This window comes from Lepidochelys olivacea, assembly GCF_965140295.1.
Source record: "Lepidochelys olivacea isolate rLepOli2 genome assembly, chromosome: 6".
Lineage (NCBI taxonomy): Eukaryota > Metazoa > Chordata > Testudines > Cheloniidae > Lepidochelys > Lepidochelys olivacea.
Genome location: NC_140416.1, coordinates 66,936,504 through 66,949,766, shown reverse-complemented (window position 1 = coordinate 66,949,766; position 13,263 = coordinate 66,936,504). Strand labels below are relative to the sequence as shown.

At 46.9% G+C, this 13,263-nt stretch overlaps 1 protein-coding gene across 2 annotated transcripts in view; it reads left to right on the top strand.

Annotated features, from left to right (window-relative positions):
* The window catches only part of TYRO3 (TYRO3 protein tyrosine kinase), a 56,089-nt gene that overhangs the window by 38,042 nt on the left and 4,784 nt on the right, over positions 1-13,263 (top strand). For both annotated transcript variants that reach the window (XM_084630491.1, XM_084630490.1), the window contains exons 12-18: positions 826-921; positions 3,389-3,469; positions 5,182-5,274; positions 6,106-6,227; positions 6,529-6,638; positions 8,046-8,205; positions 9,654-9,790. In XM_084630491.1, coding sequence (XP_084486617.1) covers positions 826-921; positions 3,389-3,469; positions 5,182-5,274; positions 6,106-6,227; positions 6,529-6,638; positions 8,046-8,205; positions 9,654-9,790 — 799 coding nt within the window. The remainder of the gene's footprint in view (positions 1-825; positions 922-3,388; positions 3,470-5,181; positions 5,275-6,105; positions 6,228-6,528; positions 6,639-8,045; positions 8,206-9,653; positions 9,791-13,263) is intronic.

Here is a 13,263-nt window from a genome sequence, read left to right as displayed (position 1 = left end):
TTGTGCAAGAGTGAGATCCAGGATTAGAAATTCCATTTTCCAGTTCTGTGTTCCACCCTCTAGACTAGATTCTGCAAAGGGGTGATTCCTTGGACTAGTGCTGCATTGCTGGACTGGGATGGTTGCAACACATTCCTTTGAGTCTGTTCCTCTGGGGTCAGAAATTGCTCTATTGCCCTAGTGCCCATCATGTATTGTGTATTATCTTATCCATCCTCATCAGGCATAGGGAGACTTGTACTGTGTGTAATAACAGCTAAGGGCCAGATCCTCAACCATTGTAAACTGGTGCAGCTCCACAGACTCAGTGGAGATATGCTGATTTACACCAGCTGAGGTCCCAAACACCCTCTGGGAAACTAATGCAAGTCTGTAGCTCACGAAAGCTTATGCTCAAATAAATTGGTTAGTCTCTAAGGTGCCACAAGTACTCCTTTTCTTTTTGCGAATACAGACTAACACGGCTCCTACTCTGAAACCTGTCATAATGCAAGTCTGGCTCCTCAGTGTTATTTACTGTACTCTTGTATCCCACTTGCTTTTGGGGTTACCAAGAGCAGTGTTCTCATAGGATTTCCATCACTGCCTCTTTGGCACTGAAAGAGCAATTTTCACATGCCTGAAAGTTATTGGCTTCTTCTCTTGCATGAAGCTCAAGGATGTGGGAGGAGCTCTCCCTTTTCCCAGGTCACCAACATATAATGTGGGAGTAGGACTGAAGGGCTGGATTATGGGAGCGTGCTGGAGGGCTGGACTCACTGGATGTTCTCATAGAACCTTTTGTCATGCATCCCTCTTTTATCCCTCCTCCTTTCATTTTTCCAGTGGACAGCATAGGGATCAGTGATGAGCTGAAGACCAAACTCAAGGATGTTCTAATCCAGGAGCAGCAGTTCACTCTGGGAAGGATGCTAGGCAAGGGTGAGTCTGTACCAAAACTTGAACAAGACCTAATACACTCTGATTAATGCCCCATCTATTTCAACCATCACCAAGTCAGGGGAAGTGGTTACAACCCATTTGTCCCTTGATCCTGCTGAACATGGTTAAATGTTGTCGTTTTAGATGGGCACTAACCATCTCCTGGGTTAAAACAATTCAAGGCTTTGGCTTGATTATGGGGATGTGATTAGGCCACATCTGCACTACAGCTGTTAAGTGTTTTTTAATCAGGTCACGAGACTAAGTTTATAGCTATCGTACACATAAGGTTTTACACAGTACTCGTGGTCCACTGGTATGCAAACTTCCCGGGTGTTTTAAGCTAAGGCAGATTTGCTCAACTTTCAGCCATCCCTTCAACTTACAAATGTATACAATGCACCTAAATGGTATGGAAGGAGTTCTATAAAAATTGTATCCCAATAGGCTTTAGAAACTTAAATGAAATAAGGCAGCACAGAGACTATGAGGCACTTTACAAAAAAACAAAACAAAACCCAAGACCAAAAAAAATATATGGATCCAGATTGAAATGTTCTCTGTCTGGGGCGATTTGGGTTTAAAGCATTATAGGGGTAAGTCTGCAGCTGGATCTGAATTTGACCAGAATTTGAGAGTGTTCAGCTCTAGCATTTGAGTTCAGGTTAATCAGTAGAAAAACGTAAAGCATTTAATCAAAAGGCCAGCAATAATCCAAAGGGAAACTGAAGTCAGGCGGCATAGGCAATGTAAAAGGGAGTTGGTTTTCGTTTTGACATAAACAACAGGTTTCTAAGATTAGCTTTAATGCAATTCCCTTCAATCCTGCTCCAGTGAGACTGTTCTGCCCCCCCCCCCCCCACCCACCTCCCCAGCCTCCAAAAAATGTGCTTCTGAAAGTCAGTTTCATGGTAGGAGGATGATCTTCCTGCAGAAAAAAAGGGCTCAGATCTTGATGCTGCTAGGCAATAGAACTTGGGTGTGGAGGCAACATGTGCCTGCCCCTTGTGTCTGGATTTCATTGACAGGTACAGAGGATCATTCCACTGTTGACCCATCTGGCCAGATCCTCAGCTCACACTCTGGTGCTCCTGGGCTGCTTCCATGGTACAAATGAGCAGGAAAGTTGCCCTAACAAGGCACTTGGGCATTCCCTTAGTCTGAGAAAATTCCTAGATGGCATAGGCCTGGTGCCTCCAGTTCTGCACTATCTTCTCCAGGCCCCCAACCCCAATTCTCAGCACAGGGGTGTTGTGGGAGTAGGAGAAGGCATGGGTGCAGTGGGTGGAGTGCCTTGTGCTCTGATGATCCCTGGCTGTGTAACAGCCATTGGTTGCCCTTAGGGACAGCATAAAGGTGGCTTTCAACTGTCTTTTACCCCCCAACTTCTCCCACTTTGGGTCCTGTGACCTGATCTTTTGTGCATTGTGATTGTGGAATGACCACATATAGCACTGAGCATGGCACTGGAGAAAAGCTAGCAGAAAGAAGCTAACTTCTATCAGGTCCTTTCACTTGTGGCGTAGATGCCAGAACCACCTTGCTCCACTTTCTCACTCTTGCTCTAGTGCTGCTTACTTGGCAGCATTCTGATCTGAAACAATATACTTCAAACTAAGTGCATTCGTCTACAAGATAAGCGATTATGAAATCGTGTGGATTTAGCAGCTGGAACTTATCCCATCAGGCAAATCAAAGCTACACTGAAACTAATGCAAACTGATACATTATATTTGTTTTAAATCTGTGTTATGGTTTAAAACCACTTCAGGCCAAAACAACTTTAACATGGTATAGCCAGCCATGCTTTGTCTACACCGGGGCCTTGTTTTCACTGGAGAAATTTACTGGGGCAAACACCCCCTTAATTGATTGAGGAGTGTTTCCTGTCCACACACAAGTGCTTGAATAGATTGTCAGGCCAGCTATAGTCAGTGGATGTTAATCCCTGAATTTGCAGAGATAAGGCCCGATTGTGTCTTGGCTGATTGATGAATCCCACTGGCACCGTCATTTGGCTGTCATCTCTGACAGCTGTCACCTTGGAGAGCTTCCTCAGATGAAAACTTCCTTAGTTCTCCAGCTGAGAGACCCCAGCCAAGCCTGATTCAGCCATGCCCCTCGCAATATCCCCTTTCCAGACATACTCCTCAGCTGTGATCCATGGCCCTCCCTCCAGCTCTGCACGTCCTCAGTCAGCAAAGGATTGCCAGTTGAAACTGTCCCCTACCTAGCATACCTCCATCACGGTATTTCCTGTCCCTTGGTCATGCTGCCCCGGCCTCCCACGCACGCATATGCTCATGGGCTGCTGAATGGGGCTGCTGTAGGAGAAATGGAGCTGGTAACCATACTCCTTATAGCTCTTCAGCTCCCAGCTTCTGCCTCCGTGATCCCTGGAGTAAACGTGATGTGAATCATCTGCGCTAGCGTTGTCTCCTTACTGCCTGCTCTGGTTATTCCACAGGCGAATTTGGGTCGGTTAGAGAGGCGCTACTGAAGCTGGAGGATGGCTCTTTCCAGAAGGTTGCAGTAAAGATGTTGAAAGGTGGGTGAAAGCAGGGCTACTTGAAACACTTCCAATAAAATCACTTGGAAAGATTACATTTAGGCTTGGAAGGGTTCGATTTTGCTCAGTAAATGTCTATCAACATAGATTTCCCCGTACATGCTCCCGCTGAGCCACCTCGCTTGTTTGCTGATCCCTTTTCTTTCCCCTTCATCTCTGTCCATTTCTTCTTTAAAAAAATATACACTCTTCAGGGCAGGGACGATGCCTCCTTATGGTTTATACAGCACCTAGCACATCCTGGGCACCACAAGAAGCAAATAGTAAATATTATTACTATTAAGTTCAGAGAATGCCACTCAATTCCTTGATTCTGCACCATACTAAGTCCTATGGCATGAACAATTCTGTCAAGTCTACTTGGTCCTACACAGGTAGCAATGAAGGGCCAAATCCATCCAAATATATCCTGAAGTAAATGGATGAAAGTCTCTGGGCCAAATTCAGTGGTGAAGTAAATAGTAACGTAAGTTATGTGTTGGGTGTAAGTGACAATATAGCAGAACGCCCATTGATTTGGCATTCAGTGGATGTACAAAACAAGCCTAACTTCCATGTTGACTGGGAAGTGGGGTTGTAGCTGGAAAAGCAACTACCAGATAAAGCAGATAAAATAAAGCAGGACATTTTCTCACATACACACACTCACACACTAACCTGCGCCACTCCATCCCTGTCACTCCTGGAGCCAAAGTCAGACGTGGTGTAAATGGGTGCAGCTGCCATTGGCTGAAACAGAAGTTATGCTTGCTTATTCTTGGAGCTGAGTTTGGTCCCCACTGAGCACAAGACTGTAAACTACACTCCCTTTTCATTTATTTAATACCAGATTAGTGCAAGTTACACTGTTTTGCCATTTACAAGCATTTTTCTGACCAGTTTGTAAACCTCTGGCTCTGAATCTGATTTCCCAGCAGGTCTTAAGAACTCCCACCAAATTCAGCAGTGACATAAAGGAAGGGGAAATGACATGCTGCACTGAACCCTTAGCTCACTTCACAATCTGGAATAACAGCAGAAAAATCTAGGAAGCTGCTCCAGATTTATACTGTTGTTATCAGATCAGAAACTGGTCAATGAGTAACTTTCATGCCCTTTAATGTCACTGCTGAATTTGGTCCAAGATCTCCAAGGCTGCTGGTGCCAAAGAAATCATCACTCCTGCAAAATAAAAGAAGCAATACTGCTAAGAGATATAAAAGCATTGATCTTTTGTGCCACCAAGGTCATGTATTAAATAGTCTCCCCCATTTTGGACTGGGATTCCAGACTATCTAGTTGGTTGGCAACATCTTTAATCTCTTCTGCCAGGCTATCACCTCCCCCCACACATTATAATTCAGTTCCTTTTAGCTAATTAATTCCCATGTCTTTAAGCCCCACTCATGATTTCTGTGACTTCCAATGAAAGCTGTTGCTGAGAAAAGAGCTGCTAATCGACAGGTTTTTGCTCTGCCAAGAATGAAGTCACCAGATGTCCCTGATGTATGCTTGAGGCTCTCTCCCTGTTCCAACTTCTGTTCTCCCCCTACGTCCCAGGAGAATGTGGCAGGCTAGGCTTTGTTGTGAAATGTTATCTAATTGTGCGTCTGAGACAATGTGTTATGCCTCACAAAGCAAGCTTCTGATAATCATGTCTCTTAATGCTCCTCTGAGTCACTGAGGAAAAATCTCGTGCTTCTGTCTTTCAGCGGATATCTTCACCTCAAGCGACATTGAAGAATTCTTGCGAGAGGCTGCCTGCATGAAGGAGTTTGACCACCCACATGTTACTAAATTGATCGGTGAGCCAGAAGCAGAGTTCTATAGCACAATGTAGTTCCTCCTGCCTTGTCGGATCCCAAACTGCTTCATAAACTATACACATAAATGTATACAGACTGTGCAACAGCACTGAGCTGCAGCCACCTTCTGGAGTGGTGGGCAGCCGTGTTCCACTGGCCCTCCCCATTGTGTGGGATGTGGGTGTTGCTCCTTTCCAGGCCTATCGGGAATTGAAGTGTGTGTAATTATAGATGTGTGTGCATGCACGCATATATTTTTAATGCAGCTGTAATTGATTTCTCTTAAACCATTTTTCCGTTCTTCCTTGGCTTTTGGAAATGCATTCGGCAACGTTAGCCACAGATGGCCTGGCTGAGAAATGGCTGGTGAAAGGGATATGTTGGATGGGTCAGTGGAAAAAATAGGGGAAAAAATAAACCTTTGTTATCCATCAGATTAGAAACTCCTAAACAGTGAGAAAGAAGACAGCAGGACATTTCCTGCCTTGCTCTAAGGCATTGTGGGGCAATGCAAGCAAAACTCCGAGTGCTCTGTGGTGCAGGTCACCACCCCCTTTGGAGGGATCCTAGGAACTATAGGGCCCAGGCCTGAAGGAGCTGAGTGCCTCCTGAGTTGTGTTGAGCACCTGCAATTCCCCCTGAGGTAGGTGTCTCTGCACCTCATAGGGTCAGGCCCTGAGAGGGAGGGTGGCACATGGAATTCAACCCTCCAGAAATGTGAGTGACCGTGTTGCCCCCAGACTGTTAAGAAGAGGGAGAGGCAAGTGGAACGCCCTGCTCAGGATGGATCTGTTTGCAAACTGCTCTTTGCTGTGTGCTCTCTCACCCCAGGAGTCAGTTTGCGGAGTCGCCCTAAGGGTCGGCTCCCAATTCCCATGGTCATCCTACCCTTTATGAAGCACGGAGACCTCCATGCTTTTCTGCTGATGTCCCGGATTGGAGAAAACCCCTTTGTAAGTCTTTCTCTTTGTACAGTTCCTCTCAGGGAGGGGGAGGGGGCGTGCTGGGAAGATCACATTCACACTGGTGCAGGTTTTTATCTCTCAAAGGTACTTGTAAGGGGCTAGAAGGTTTTGATCTCACTGGAGACTCCAGGCTCACAAGGTTCTGAAATGACTTTACTTTGTCGTGCTTGCATTGAGGACAAGCTGCCTCTCCACTGCCCCCAGTGCGGACCAGGGGGTAAATGCCTCAGTTTGGCCCTGAGTGACTGGAATGTTCAAGGGACCAATCTAGAACTGTGCTTTCTTGCAGAATTTGCCTCTTCAGACATTACTCAAGTTCATGATTGATATTGCCAGTGGGATGGAATACCTGAGCTCGAAAAACTTCATACACAGGGACCTTGCTACTCGGAACTGCATGTAAGTGGGCCAGGCGCTTTCATACCAAACAAAGGCTAGGGAGGGAAGGAGGCAAAGCCTTCATAAGAGAGAGATAAGAGAGAAAGGAGTGAGAAGCCCCATGAAGTCACAGGAGGGGGCGGTAGCCTGCCTTTTCCTGAAGGGTTAGCAGGATACAGTCCTTCCTTCCAAGAAAGTGGCAACAGATATGGGGAAGCTAAGACCTATTAGCTGTGTAGGGATTCATAGATTTGAAGGCCAGTGGGGACCATTGTGATCATCTAGTCTGACCTCTTGCATAACACAGGCCAGAGAACTTCCCTAAAAGTGGAGCTTTTGGAAAAACATCCAATCTTGATTTACAAATGGAAACTCTACCAAACCCCTTGGTAAATTATTGCGATGATTAATCACTCTCACCGTTATTTCCCATCGGAGGAGTGGCATATCTTCACAGGTGACTCCTAGGGATCAGTTTGGGTGCTTCACTGAATCTTATCTCCAGCACTCCTGTCATTGGGTTCTGTGTGTATTTCGCAGGGTTGATGTTTGGTGCGGCGCATGTTATGTTTTTGCAGCATTGTGTCATTCTGATGAGACATCATCAGGTATTGTTGCAAGGTCACGATACAACATACAGAGCAGAGAGTGGATTTGCGCTGTGATAAGAGAAAGGAGCTTTTAGAACTGCCAAAAAACTGTGTCAGCTCTGAGGGCTTGATAATGAAGATGTTAAAACTAATCTAGGATTACCCAGGGTGCACATGGAACCCGCTGGTGACACGTGGACCTTGGCCCACCGCGTGGATTTTCTCTTGAAATAATTAAATTGTTGACAACTGTGCATGATGCAGCATTGTGGCTTCTCTCTCCCAACCACCTGCCTGGTGTGAGGAAAGAGAGGGCTTAGAGGGCTTAGTTTCTCATCCCTCCTCCTCCCCTGTCTACTTGGGATGGAGCAAGGGAAGGAACCAAACTCTTCTTTAATTAGTCAGACTGGTGTACATCTAAATAAAACCACTTCCAACCCACTAGGCACCTCTCTGCATCTCAAATAGCTTTGCAAATTTGGCCCAGGCAGCGGAAGTTTAAGTGCACCATTTTGCACAAACACTGTGGGTAGGGGAGGCGATTCTCTCTGGACCGCTTTCGGTGGAAGTCACTCTGCTCCTGCACTGCCAGGGTCGTAGTGACTCCCCTGTTAGTCCCTAGGAACTGTACTGAGACCTCCAACCTATTTCACATCCCCACCAAACGGGGATGACTTGGGGACACTACCAACCCTGGGCCCCATTTGATTTGGTGAGCTAAGGCTGAAAGGCTCTCTGCCTTATTACCACTGCCCTGAGCTGGCCAGTCTTGGACATATTTCTAGCTACCTGAATGTAGCCCGTAGTTGCCTTCTTACTCTTTCACATTTTCCCTTAGGTTGGATGAGAATATGAACGTGTGTGTTGCAGACTTTGGGCTTTCTAAGAAAATCTACAGTGGAGACTATTACCGTCAGGGCTGCGCCTCCAAGCTGCCAGTGAAGTGGCTTGCTCTAGAAAGCCTTGCAGACAATCTTTACACAACACACAGTGATGTGGTAAGTTTTGCTCTAGTGTTTGGAGCCAGGTCCAACTCCCCTAGAAGCCAGTGGAGATTTTTCCGTTGACTTCACCAGACAGTGAATCAGGCCCTTGGCGACGGAAGAGGATCATGTGAATGGCTGATGCCTTGTGTGAAGGGATGGGCGCATCTCTGTCTCCTGGCTTGGATCATGATGTCAGAACTGGGGAATCTGGGAAATGTTTTGAAGCTGAAAAGAGCAGTTTGTGGTACAAATGTGACAGTGATGACTCCCTCTCACCTGGCCCTCTTCTTCTTTTACCCCTCGCCATTTCTCATCCCTGGCCTCCTTCCCTCACCTCTCTGCCTCTCTTGTTCCCCCACCCCGTCCTTTCTATTCCTCCAGTTTCATCTTTCCTTTCTCACCCTTGTTCTTCTCCCTTTTTCTCTGCCATCGTTCTCACACGCACACACTGGAGTAGCTCTGGCAATGCTATTTCATCCAGCAGGGGGCTGTGTTGAGGATGACATCACACATACCTGCCATATTGTTATGTGGACTAAAAGGCCACTCACTCCTTAGATACTCCTCCTTATTACATTTCACTAAGGAAGTGAGCACAAGCACATACACCTGGAGCTCCTCTTCCTTTCCTCTAGGTCTGCCTTTTGGTTCCCTCCTCTCTCCCTTGCTGCCTTCTGATCTGGCTTCCCATTGGCTCCTTCCTTTGCCTGTGGGCCTGCACTGCCAATTACCAGTTGTTGACGCTGCCTCTGAGGAGGCAGCTGGTGATACCATACAGCAGTGGTTCTCAAACTGTGGGTCAGGACCCCAAAGTGGGTCGCGACCCCATTTTAATGGGGTCACCAGGGCTGGCATTAGACTTGCTGGGGCCCGGGACCAAAGCTAGCGGGCTTCAGCCCTGGGTGGTGGGGCTCAGGTTACAGGTCCCTTGCCTGGGCCTGAAGCCCTTTGGCTGTGGCCCCCTCTCTGAGTGGTGGTGCTTGAGCAGGCTCAGGTTTGGGTCCCCCCCTCCTGGGGTTGTGTAGTAATTTTTGTTGTCAGAAGGGGGTCGCAGAGCAGTTAAGTGTGAGAACCCCTGCCATACGGCCTGGCTGCAATATTGCATGAGGTACTGTCCTCGACCTTGATACTGAGTGCGCCCAACAAGTGACTGATGACACAACTGCATGTATCGCTGATTATGAGAAACAGTCCTCTTTGCACACAGCAAATCCTGCTGCTTAGACTTCCCCTGGCATTTTCCAAAGATACATGTCAGAACATACTAAGTCAAAAGTGGCTCATTCCCTGCACTGCCCTAGGCATCGTGGCCAAACTGTGCACATCCTCTAGTAGTCCAAAATCTGGCACAGCGCAATAAGTTAATTAGCTCACAGCAACCAGTTGGAAAAAATAATGCCTGCTGCCCTGGCAAACAGGGAACCTGTGATTTTCCAGCTCTGTTTGCTGTTCTGTTTCAGTGGGCATTTGGTGTGACGATGTGGGAGATTGTGACCCGAGGACAAACCCCTTACGCAGGCATTGAAAATGCAGAAATCTACAACTACCTCATCAGGGGCAACAGGTTGAAGCAGCCCCCAGAGTGCCTGGAAGACATGTGAGTAACTTGTCCCTTGGTTTGTTTTGACCCCCATGGAGAATCCTCTCTTAATGGAGACAGAGAGAGACAGAGACAGCTGGCATGGCTTCTGTTCACCGTCTATTTCTTTTCAATATTTGAAGACACCTGCTAGAGACAGTCATTGGGGTTGCTACAAACTATAAAAACAAGGGGCCAGTTTCTCTGCTGGCGTCACACCACCGAAATCAGGGTAGTTACACATACAGCTAACTATGCCTGAGACTTTGCCCCCCTTGCTAAACTATACCCGTGTTGAAACTCCTTGAAACTCACTGCTTCCCACCTCCTCCAGGCCAAAGCCTAAGCAAAGAGATGGACCTTGTGCCATGCCCTGAAGGTCAGAAGATTAATAATTTGGCAGAACTATGGGGGAAGCATATCTCAGAGCAGAGGACTCTCTATTGCATTTTTCCCTTCAAAGCTAGGCACTGTCATCGAAAGCATCTCTGCTGACCTCAACTGCAGTTGGCAGAATATATAGGCAGACTGAGGGGCCTCTCAGGTAGCCAGAACCTGAGCCATGTAAGGCTTTATAGATCAGTGTCCACATCTTACACTGCGGCTGGAAATGGCAAGGAAGCCAAGCCAGTGCTTGGAATATTGGTGTAATATATCCTCAGACCCTGCAGCTAATGCCACTAGGCAGCCACATTCTGCACCAGCTGTAGCTTCCAAATGATCATCTCCACACTGCATTGCTGGGTGATGAAGTGTTCCCTCTTTGTAAAATTACATGGAATGTGTGTATCCAGATCTTTCACTCTATAGATGCTGGCATAAGCCCCCCAGTGCTGGAACAGACTTCTGCCTAGATTGAGCTATCAAGCTGGAGTGAATCCCTTGAGGCTGAAGCAGTCTTTATAGTTCCTTAGCTCCACCCCTAATACATGCTGATCAATCAGTGCCCTCTACCTGACTCAAAAAGGAGTCTCAAAGCTGGTAGCAAATACTGCCATCTTTCTCAGCTCCAAGAGGATTACTCCAATGCATTTCCTAAGGTAAAAGCCTTTTCATTCTGGACAAAGGCATCTGAGAAAAGGAAATGAGAAGCCATCCATATTGAGCACTCCCAGCCATTGGATTCTACTTTCCCATTTTTCCTTGAGCATCTTAGTACAAATAATATATTCTCCATTTAACCCTTTCACTAGCCGCCCTATAAGGTCTCCATGTCCTCTGTGGCAGACCACTCCATCACACAGCCCAGCACAGGGGACGCATCTGAAAATGTTGGCTTTCCCTCTCTGTCTCGCTTTCCCCATCTGTAAAGTGGTGCTTATAGAATGATCTGGAGGAATCCCTATTTCACGGAGTTGCCTGTCCCCCATGTTGGCTGTTCCACATAAGGGAATGATCTGGGCTCTTGTTAGTAAGTCATTCATCTTAGTCTTCATGGCAGATCACTTTTTGACTGTTTCCTAGCATTTGTATACCTTTTTGTCAACCCATTGTTTGACTCTGGCAATGAAGCCAAAATATACAGTGAATGTGGCGCTGCAGAGTAGCGAGCAAGTCAGAGTAACCAGGCTTTGGTCAATTCTTTTGTACGGCGTGTTTGTGTAGTATGTGGGCCTGCTTCTGATTGGTGTAAATCAGGAGTAATGCCATGGGAGCCAACTGCTCCACTGCAAAATTAGTAACGGGCTCAATAAAGTGCTGTCTAGCTACAGTGAGAAGAGTAAAAAATGCCATCATGCAATTCTGTATTCTTTGTTTCTCAGTAAACCTCATATCAGATTGCTCAGTTTACAAGTTTACAGGTCTATTTGTTTTGGGGTGCTTTTCACTGCCAGAACTGTCAGATCTCGCTCTCCCGGAAGAATCAGCAACAATAAAGATTCTGGAATAGGAATTTAGTTGCCAGCTTGGTGGGTGATGCACAAAGAAGAATACAAGAGATCTGGCTTTTTTCTAGCTGAATGAGTTCTGCTGTGCTGGTGACACTAAGAACTTGTTTTGTTCCCAGGCTGAGCAGAGCTGAGTTACGTATAAAACACATAGGACCTGATTCTTCCCTCCTTACCTGAGTAAAACTCGCACTGAGGTCAGGGAGAGTTTGGCCTGATCGAGAACTGTGGGTTCTGATCCACATGAAGCAGATATGTGACACAGATCCCACTTTTCAGACTATACCGTCACCCTGGTCACCCCACCGGATCTAACCATTGGAGTATCTGGGGTAAGCTAAAGGTGCCTTCCCCAGTAAAATCCCCACAAGAAGGAGCAATACCACCGTTGCCTGCCCTCTGGAGGGTGAATCCTGCCTGGCATAAAAGGGCCAGCCTAGCTCTGGGAAGTTTGATGTATGCCTGTCTGCACTAATTTCTGTGAGTTTGGCCCTCGTTCTCTTGTGCTGCATTGTAAGAGGGAAGAGCTCCTTCCTGGCCATCTCCCTTTGTCAGTTTTGCAGTTGGTCCCATGCTTAATTTGTGCCAGGGCTGAGCCCTCAGCCCCTCTAGGCTTGGCAGTTCATAGCCCCGGCACCTCTGGGCTTGCTGTGACGGTTATGAAAGTACAAAAATTGTTTGAGCCCCAGCACCACTTTCATTACAAATTAAGTACTGAGTAGGTCTCACTGGAGAGCTCTGTCTCTGACCACTGCAGCAGATGTTTCCCAGGCATGTCTTGCGCTAAGTGAGAAGATGCTCTCTGGAGAGTAGGGAAGCATGTGTGTGCCATCTCTTCAGCATGTACCAGTTGTAGGAAGTTATTTGCCAGCCCTGAGGTGGATGGTCAGTGTTGGGATCTATTTGATCGCCTGGTCAGTTTGAGTAGGACCAGGTTTTTCTAAAAGTTCACAAACTCAGGATAGTAGGTCACGGTTTTCTTTAAATAAAGAGGAGCAACCATGTGATCCCCATCCTCAAACTCTGTTGGCTCCCAATCTGTTTCAGGACCCAGTTCAAAAGCCATGCTTGTATTTAAGAACCTCCATGGACTTTCTTTATCCCATTTAATGGATCTCATCTTCCCTCCTCACTTTCTCTGCTCTTCTAACATGACCTAGCACTCCTGGTGCAACATCTACAGTGCCTTCATGGAGGCGTGACTGGATGGAGGGGGACAGAGTGGGGATTGGGGGGTTGTCAGCCGGTGGAGCGTAAGAGGTTCTCCTGCTGAGCCACAGTCAGGAGCGGAGCTAATAGCTCCACTCCTGACTCTGACCTTCATCCACTCTGGCACTCCTATAACTTTGCCTGTAATGACTGAAGCTCAATTGCTACTTGACCTCAGAAAAAGCAGTCTACGTAGCATGACTGGTACCATGGCTGATAAATGACTGATAGAGTTGTGCGTGTGGAGGTGGAGTGTGTTACAGCCAATCTAGGGGGAACACACAGTAATCTTGGTAAATTTTTCCAGAGCAGACAAGGCCATTTTAAGTTCAGTTATTTGAGCAATGGAGACTTTGTCTGTTTCTTTACAGCCCTCTGAACCAGAATAATAGT